General features: G+C 42.1%; 1 protein-coding gene across 2 annotated transcripts; it reads left to right on the top strand.

Moving 5' to 3' along the window:
• Positions 1–206: 206 nt before the first annotated feature.
• On the top strand, positions 207–5,009 carry LOC4338126 (uncharacterized). 2 transcript variants are annotated; one of them, XM_066310741.1, is made up of 6 exons: positions 207–549; positions 660–789; positions 3,154–3,418; positions 3,509–3,708; positions 3,806–3,993; positions 4,351–5,009. In XM_066310741.1, the coding sequence occupies exons 2-6, from the start codon at positions 680–682 to the stop codon at positions 4,635–4,637; spliced, it is 1,050 nt and encodes a 349-aa protein (XP_066166838.1). In that variant the 5' UTR covers positions 207–549; positions 660–679; the 3' UTR covers positions 4,638–5,009. The 2 variants fall into 2 exon arrangements, with proteins under 2 accessions (XP_066166838.1, XP_015640695.1); XM_015785209.3 differs by having other exon boundaries at positions 643–789.
• Positions 5,010–9,562: the final 4,553 nt, after the last annotated feature.

The raw sequence follows: 9,562 nt of genomic DNA, 5'->3' as shown, positions 1-9,562 counted from the left end.
TAAGTTTATTTATTATGCATTTTCCATGAACGTTCAGAGGTTTGGGCCTAGGACCTACATTTCTCACAGACCCAACAAACAGGCCACAGGCACAGAATAGTCGCAGTAGGGAGTCGTGAAGCGAAGAAGAATCCAGGCAATCAATATGGTGATTAGAGTAGTCAAATCAAATGGCATGTAATCTGCCCTCGTGCTGCTGGATGATTGGATCAGACGCTCACAATTAAGTTAACCCATCTCAAACTCAATCCCGATCTCATCACATTCTCTCCTCGTCTCCTCCTCCGCCTCAAACCTCGCCGCCGGCGGCCGCCACCCCCGCCGCCGCTCTCTTCTCCCCCCATTCCCGAACCCCTCCTCTCCGTCCCCCACCCGCCCAGACCCCCGCTCAGCTCTTCGCCGCGGGGCGCGAAGCCCGACGCCGCGCAAGCCCAGCCTCCCTCCGGCGAGTCCCCGTTCCCTCGGTTCTTCTTCTTCCTCGGGGGAGACGCCCTCCTCGGTGGCTCTACCGGGACCTGAGCCGCCGTGGAGTGAGGATCCGGGTTTCTGGTAAGATCGATCGATCGATCGATCCATCGCTCGCGGTTGACCTGGTCGTCTTACAGTTCGTGGATCGTGCGTGCATTGTCTGATCGTGTGCAGCATCCCGCTGGTTTCAGTTGGGGGGGGGGGGGGTGCGATGGCTGGGTGCGGCGGCGGCTGGGTGGCTCGGCTGGCTGCGCTCCTCGTCGTCGGGTTCGTGCTCGGCTCCGTCGACGCCAGCCTTGGCGATGTTGATCCGCAGTACAGGTGAGTTGTGGGAGCATGCTTGTGCTTCCTTGTCTTCTTCATTCGTCTCATCGAGTTAATACAAGTATTCGTAGTTATCGTTAATTGACTTAATTCTACTCCAAGTGGGGCTATGCTGGATAAGTAGGCTCTTGATTTTTCAGTACTAAGTGGTTTATCTCCTAGGAAAATGCTTGCTTACTTGGGCTGTTATTGATGGCTAAACCCTGTAGTTAGTAAATCTCAGGTATTAGGACATAGTAGCAAGTGTAGCATTGTTTGGCCCTCTAATATTTCAAGATGTCCTATTGGTTGAATTGTGGTTTGTTATCCTATTCCTACCTATTTGTGGAAATATCTAAAATACAGCTTTTTTTTCCACTCTCGAAATAAGTGTTGCTTAAGTCTTATTATTAAACCTTTTCTGAAAAAAAATACTTACTAGTAATCATGCACATCGGATCATGTTAATGTGATACTGTGTAATTATTCTTATCTGAAACTGGAAATTGAGCATGATGGTCAAATATGGTTGTTTTGTGTGGATATGCCTGACGGGAAAAGCAACGAAACGATACAACCTGAAAGTTCATAAATGATTGTGGGTATACGGCAGACATTGTCGTAGTGAATTCTGTTTATATTCTTCACTGTCAGCTAGACAAGATTGGCTATTGTTGTCAACTGTATATCTAGTCGCACAAAAAACGTTGAATTCTTAGTTAATGCCATAGTACCTAATGTTTCACATTTCTTTGTTAGTGAAATCTTTATAGAGTACACTTATTATTGCAGCAGGAGCAGTACATCCAATGGATTATCTTTAGCTAACCATTGTGACATTGTCATAGGCTGATAGTTGCATCACTTCATGTTTGAAGTTTCTACTCTCATTATTCTTGATTGGTGCCATGCTGTGAGAATATTCTAAGTTCTAAATTAGTTTTAAAAAATTACCAAAACAAAGCTATCAGTTATATATGTATTAGTGGCTCATCAGTGGTATTTCCTGAAGAACCAACTTTAACTTTGGTCCTTTCATGAGGCTGTCATTTGCATTGCCATCCTAGTCAAACTCTTTGACAAGAATGGTTGTTTTCAAAGAGTCCCGTATTAGTGTACAAGTGAAATCGAAGTTCCAAGCTGATATTTAATGGCATCAATCGAAATTTACAATTTCACTCTCTTACTCTGGAGTATGGACATTTATTCTTCGGAGTGTAACCAATACACACTATTCCAGTATTCCTAGCTGTAGGCTGATTTAAACTTGGTTATTAAGTACATCATGTCTTCGGTGGCTTAGTTATGTAAATTTGTAAAGAACCAAATCTAAAGAAACTGACCAATAAGATCATCATTTGATGTCAAGGAATTACAGAACTTTTGTTGCAGTAATGTTTCCTGAATATCTAAATTTATTACCGCTTTTTTTTTTTGGTATCAGATTCAGAGTGAAATATGGTTAAAAGGACAATTTTAATTACCATTGCCTTTTATTGCACAGTTGCATGATTTCATGGGTTCACAGCTGTACGTGGCAGATTGGCAGTGGGATGCCTGGAGACAGTCAGAAAAATTGAAATACAAATAACCAATAATAAATCGTTTGAAAGATACCTGCTAAACTTACCACATATGCCAGCAAATTAACCAAATTTCAGAGACCAAACTCAACAGTAAATCGATTACTAATCCTAGAAGCAGGTCTCTTTTTTGACTGATAAACAGGAGGGAGTAAGGTTCTCAAAGTGATTAAGTGATAGTCATGATAAATCGATGGTTTAGTAGTGCATGAGAACCATATAGCTTAAAATTATCATATTGAATTATCAAATTCACACATCATCTAACTCATCTAGTACCATGGCATGACATAGGAACTCCAGGGACTTGCTGCTTCCAGTCAAGGCGAATGTTCCTGCTGGCTCATCTTGCTGACAGGACTCCCTGTTGTGGACTCTGATACTCGACATATATAATCTGTGAATGTTTAACCTACTAAAATAAATACATTTTTTAGTTTTCTTATTTTTCTTGCGCCCCATACATTCAATATAATTTTTCGCGCAGTTCATTGCATTTCATTTATGGTAGCACCAGTGATATCTTCTGTTTGTTCCTCTTTTCCTTTTTCTCGAAGGGTTTGCAAAGTGACATTAGTAATTTTTCACAAGATTTTATTTCATGAACCAATGAGTGTGTCCAACATATTTTTTTGGGCTTTATGAACTGAAATTTTTTTGTTGCTTTGTTGATCTGCGAACCCTTGTTCAGTTTTTATCATTCTGATGTTACCCTTTTGTGTTGTATGTATTATTTGAAGTTACTTCTATTTCTATTTAGAAGTTTTTGGTAATTTTAGCTCTGTTTGTGAACTTTCAGAACTTGCGTGGAGGAGTGTCATACTACAGGGATTATTGGGGAGAACATCATAAGCCACTGCCAGTCCCCAGGGAATGATGACGCGTCTGTTGGAAGTTCTTGGTACACGCAGGAGCCCCTATACATGCAGTGGAAGCAACTAAACTGTATGAATGACTGCCGTTACTACTGCATGATGCAAAGAGAAGGTGAAAGGCAATCACGTGGTCTGAACCCTGTTAAGTATCATGGAAAATGGCCCTTCATACGTGTTTCTGTCTTCCAAGTATGTTTCAACTGTCATATTCCTTACTGAAACTACCATTTTCAGCTTGTCTACTTCTCAAGTTCTCACCTGTTTGTCATCCTTTATCAGGAGCCACTCTCAGCTGCACTGTCTGCTGTCAACCTATTGATGCACTTCACTGGCTGGCTTTCATTTTTCCTGCTGGTGAATTACAAATTACCTGTTAGACCCCAAACTAAGAGGACATACTACGAATACACTGGATTATGGCATATATATGCAATATTATCAATGAACGCATGGTTTTGGAGCTCTATATTCCATACTAGGTATGAAGTGCTCAAAGCCATATGTAATGAAACTTGAGTTCATACACCATCATAATTCATAATTTGTGATACTTACACACCATTCTTCATTCTGTAGGGATATAGACTTGACTGAGAAGTTGGATTACTCTTCAGCTGTGGCTCTACTTGGCTATTCTTTAATCCTTTCATTGTTAAGGACTTTCAATGTCAAGGACGAGGCTACCAGGGTGATGTTTGCTGCTCCAATTTTGGCATTTGTTACAACACACATCTTGTATCTTAACTTCTATGAGCTTGACTATGGTAAAGTTCCTTTTCCCATTGTTGAAGCATTTTATCTTTTACCATCATCTAATGAGAATAATCCTGCTTTAGAACAAATATCATCATCTAATGAGAATAATCCTGCTTTAGAACAAATATTTTTCTAGGCTGTAGGCTCAGTAACACCCAAATCCTCTTTTTACCATGTTCCTTTGTATTATGACCTACAAGAGCATTAACACCATATTAGCTTATGGTGTTACAAGATTTTGTCATTAGCATACTGCTTAGTAATGGCATTTTTCAGTCCTAGTTTACAAACTTGCTTTTCAGTGTGGCCATAAAAGCGTATGGTTAGGCATATGGTATTTGTATTTATCCGACATATCTTCTCAGGGTGGAACATGAAAGTTTGCGTGGTGATGGCTGTGGTTCAACTTCTGGCATGGGCAATTTGGGCTGGCATAACCCAGCATCCATCACGATTCAAGCTTTGGGTGGTTGTCTTTGGTGGTGCACTTGCTATGCTTCTCGAAGTATACGACTTTCCTCCGTACAAGGGATACGCTGATGCACACTCGCTGTGGCATGCAAGCACCATTCCTCTCACATATCTCTGGTGGAGTTTCATCAAGGATGACGCAGAATTCCGCACATCAACTCTTATTAAGAAGGCAAAGTGACTCAAGGCCGCAGATTTTAACTCTCTGAACATCAGATTTCTTGGGCAACTCAAGGGAACATGGGACGGGTTCCCTATCTAACATCGCCGAATCTCAGTGTGTTTGCCCCCCCCCCCTAGATTCTCCTGTAAAATTGATTAGAACAAGTAATTCATGTTTGCACATCAAGATTTTGGTCCTCAAACTCAGCATGTTATTTCCGGTGTATCATGTTTTTGCCCTGATTTGAATTTTGATTAGCTCGAAACAAACCATTATGTAGTAGAAAACATCATCTTGTTCTGGTACCTGATGGAAAGATTGAACAATGAGGGGCCCGTGTCTGCTTATATGTCGAAAATTAGTCTGAAGTCTGAACATGATTTATTCCCAGTGTGCTTATATGTTCACATGCTGCTTTTGTTTTAACCTTCCTGAAGCTCCAAAGGAAGGAGAGAACATACTTTTATAAATCACACGACCTCTTTGTATGCTATGAACTATGGAAGTATGAAGATTAATGTTTCTGTAATTTTCCATCCAATCCCACATTCTCCCTATAATTTGGAGAAAAAATCTACTATGATATATCAAAGCTAGTGCTGCAACCAAAATGCTCTTGAAACACAAGATGGTGAGTATGGTGCGCGTCCGACTTGTACTTACGAAAAGAAAATGAAATGGTGCTATGATTCTTGGCTCTTTTCAAGCCTTTGGTTACAGTAATTTATTCCAAATCACCATCCAGAAGCCCTGAAAATCAAACCCCAAATTCTATGTCGATTCGATCCTCTTTTGAAAGTGTGGTGGATGGTTCACTTTGTGACTTGCAAATTATAAATCGGATCTTGAAAAAGGAGAAGGTACATCAACATGTGCTTGCTTGGATACCCACTGGCCACTAGGAGTAGGAGCCACAAATGTGTGGCAAATTAACAAATCTTTTCCAGCTGACATGTGAGAGCCCATTGCAAGCTGTGGCAATAGTAAGCATTAAGGAAGCGAAGACGCTAGATTGTGTTTCTTAATTGCAAAAGAGGAATGTCAATTTAGGATGTTCCCTGCTGGCGTGCTTGGGATGGAATCGGATCCTCTGGATATTGAAGAAGAAATAATGCATGTGCAGTACGCCATGTTTTTAGCCATCAGAGACTCTTATAATTGAAAACAATGCGCTAGAGTTCTTTCGAGCAGCAAAAGATGAATTTGTTTTTTTTTTCAGAACAGTAAATAGTCACTGTACAGTATTACTCCTACTGCATTTACTGTAGCGGTATACCCAATTAACCATGTATATATATTGCAGCATAGAGTCCATGTCTGCTGGGGACTTGGGAGTGTTAGCCGTCTTAGAATTCTCTCCCTTGTTTCCCTTTCTAGCTAAAGTTGGTTTTCGTTGCAATACTAGGTTACTCATAATTTTCCTAATAAATTACAATTTAAAGAAATATGTTCAGATCAATTATAGCATCGCAATTGTCACAATGAGTAGGTGCTCCACTCTTTAAAAACAAATTTAAGGATATAGTAATGTTTGGTTTGGGTCCAGCTTCACCGGATCTAGGGGCTGTAAGCCTGTAACCCTACCAAAGTAGATGATTAACGCATGCCATATACTTTTGTTAGAGTTAGAGTCGGACTTTGTTTTAACTATGCTCTCTCTTAAATAGATAGACGAAGTGTTGTAACCATATGACGAGAAAGAATAGTTGCTGGCGGCGTCTGACCGAAGATCGCTGTAACTCTGATATTTTGTAATTATACTGGATCGGGAAGGAGATCCGTAATCAATGCCTTAGATATGTAGCCTACGTCTGAACTCTGGTATCAAATATATCGTGCCTTGATGTCATCGTCAGTTTTGGATTTCCTATAGTGTTCTTCCGCGTTTGATTACCGATGGTGATTTTGGGACTGGTCTTATAACTTCTTCTGGTGGAAGAAATAGTAGTCCATGATTTCACCCATGACATCAATATCTTTGTATGTAAACAGCTTTCACTCCCTTTCTTAAGCAACAATTTCTTTCATGGACAGTGGGCACTACATGATACAATGATCAGGAAGTGGGTGGGATCAATCCTTCAGCATGCGAGCAGCCCACTAAGCTAAATTCAAGCGACCGTGAAACAAGTGATGGGACATGCCACGTTTTGAGTTATTTTCATGCAAATAATCGACCGTGCGGTAACATGCGCAAAAAGGCGAAGATCTGAAAAAGGAACTCACGTAACAAAATAAAGTTGATAGTGTCAATAATTTGTTCTCCTGAGAGAGACAACCGGATCATTCTGGTCTTGACAAGGAGCATTATATATTTTGTGGTGGATTTGTCTGTCTTTTTCTTCCCATCATCAGGTAATAAACTAACAAATTTGAGCCGGAAAATTGGCAGTGGTAATAGATCTCTGATGGCGATAGTTCCCTTTTTGTTTACCAATTATTTGACGTTGAATTCCTTAGATGTATATATATATTTGAATATTGCAAATAGGATCAAAGAATGTTTGATTCAATTTAGATTTTTCATTTTTTTCCCTTTCTTTGGATGTGCATACTTGCATTCCAACGTAAGCCATCTACATTTTGTAGACAGTTGATCAATTTCTCCTGGCTACCATATTAACTAAATCGGTGATATAGTTCTAACTTTAGTTGAGTATTGATTTAAACTGTACATACATGTATGGTGAATTGCGGGAATGCATGATTACTGAATCTAAACAAAGATGCAATGAATTTTGTTTAGATGGACCAGGGAGACCTAAGACGGATTAGAGCAAATTTAATGGCATAGAGTTCTAAGTTTGGAACCAGAGTATACTAATTGTTGGTATTTTGGGAGCAGCCTGCTCATTTTGGACTTGTTTTGTCTCTACATGCATGCATCCATAATCCATTAAAAACCGAGTGCAAAAAAATGAAGCGACACTAGGGATTCGAACGACCCAGGTTGCAGCGAGTTACTAATTACCCTTAGCACATGAATGTATTTCATATGGACAAAACAGAGAATAGACAAGAATTTCGAAACCGGAGGGAGTAGGTAATAGACAACAGTAAGGATAATATATATTCAGCTTATCATACTCCCCAACAAAATAGAAATAAATCCACGACTCTTGCCCATGTCGCTCCGCCCCTAGGGGCGAGGAGTCAGCCACGCGCCCACGCCACCCCCTCCTTCCCCTCATCTCCCCCGCATCGCCGCCACCCGAGTAGCCGCTTGGCTTTGCCAAGCGGCTGCAAGGACGACGACATTGTGGCTCTCTCCCTTGCTTGTGGTCAAGGAGGCCGGGGCGCCCACGAGACTGGAGCATGAGGGCAAGGCGCCGATGTCCAGATCCGGCACTAGTGAGTCCGGATCCGGTCCCCTATGGCCGGATTTGGTGCTTCCGCCAGCAGATCGAGCCGAGTCAATGGTGCATTTGGCGCAGCATGGAGTCGAGGTGGTGCCGAGGCATGCATGGATGGCGATGGCAACACTTATATGGTGATGTGGACGGTCAGAACTTGGTTAGATTTGCCGTCCTCCCGGCCGGTAGCGATGACAACCAGTCAATGACAATGGGGCAGCAACATGCGGCCATAGAAGAGGAACCAACATGGAGGAGAGGCGCGACTGCCAAGCCGAGGAGAGGCGGAAGTGCATCGTTGCCAACGTGATGCGGATGGCGGCTGTTGGAGACTGACGTCGGGAGATCGGTGCGGGCGATAGTAGGGGGGCTGGCCTAGCCGATAGCGTGGGTGGTTGACGCGGCGACGGCAGGGAGGCCGGTGACGGCAAGGGCGTCGCCGTGGAGGTATGCGGAGACTGGTCAGTGGCAGGGCATTGGTACAGCGGTGTCCACACATTGACGGAGAATGGCCAGTGGTGGAGAAATGGAGCGATAGTTACGGATCGACAGGGGTAGGTGGCAAGTGTAAACCTCTCTGGGCTGACAACGACGACACTTTGGGCATCGTTTTCCCCCTTGTGGGGTGTTGTCTAGTCATCCCTCTCCCTCTGGTGGGGCTATTGGGTGAAAACCCTACCTTGGTTCTCCTTGAGACCTCGACAGATGGCGCCGGCAGTGCTCATCGTCGCTCTTCTCCCTGGAGACATCGTTTAGGAGGGCCCATACAAAAACTTTGCTCAAACAGCCTATGCGTGCTTACTCTAAATGTCTCATCCTCTTGCGACGACGTCCTAGCTAATACAAGTTGGCCATGTTGGGGGCCTTGTGAGGAAGAGTGAATCAATTCTTCTCTCTCACCATCTCACCCTCAATTCCAAAGACATGGATAGAGTTGAGTACATTAATGCCCAGTTGTTAAGGTTTGGTTTTGTTGGTCTAGTGACGGTTGGACGCGCTTAGCGGCAACTGGTCCGGTGGTAGGCTTTTCCTTGATCTATATAGGTGCTTTTAGTGCGTGCAACCTGGTGCTGGGTTTTTTCTTTCCTAGTTAATGTCTTCTAGAGTGCTAGCCTTGTAAGTTTTGGTCGTTAAAAAAACTCCCAACATAATTATTTATTATTTTTAATTATATGTAGCTTCCCCTTTCACACTCCTCTTCTTGTTTTGTGTGTTGAGAGTAAGTGCTTGTATATGGAAGATAATTGTGCTCTTTTTACTCTTTTCTACTACCATATACTCCCTCCGTCCTAAAATAAGTGCAGTTTTGCACTATTCATGTTCAACGTTTTGAAAAATTTGTGAAAAAATTAAAAACATTTAGTCACACATAAAGTACTATTCATGTTTTATCATCTAATAGCAATAAAAATACTAATCATAAAAAATTTTCAAATAAGACGGACGGTCAAACGTTGAACGTGAATAGTGCAAAACTGCACTTATTTTGGGACGGAGGTAGTAGATCTTTGCTGACGATGGACAACTCTATAGCTAGCAAAAGCTAGTTAATTTAGCACTCCCTCCGTCCCAAAATATAACAAATTTTAG

Source organism: Oryza sativa, chromosome 5 (genome assembly GCF_034140825.1).
Source record: "Oryza sativa Japonica Group chromosome 5, ASM3414082v1".
In the NCBI taxonomy this organism is placed as follows: Eukaryota; Viridiplantae; Streptophyta; class Magnoliopsida; order Poales; family Poaceae; genus Oryza; species Oryza sativa.
This window is presented reverse-complemented; position numbering and strand designations above follow the sequence as displayed.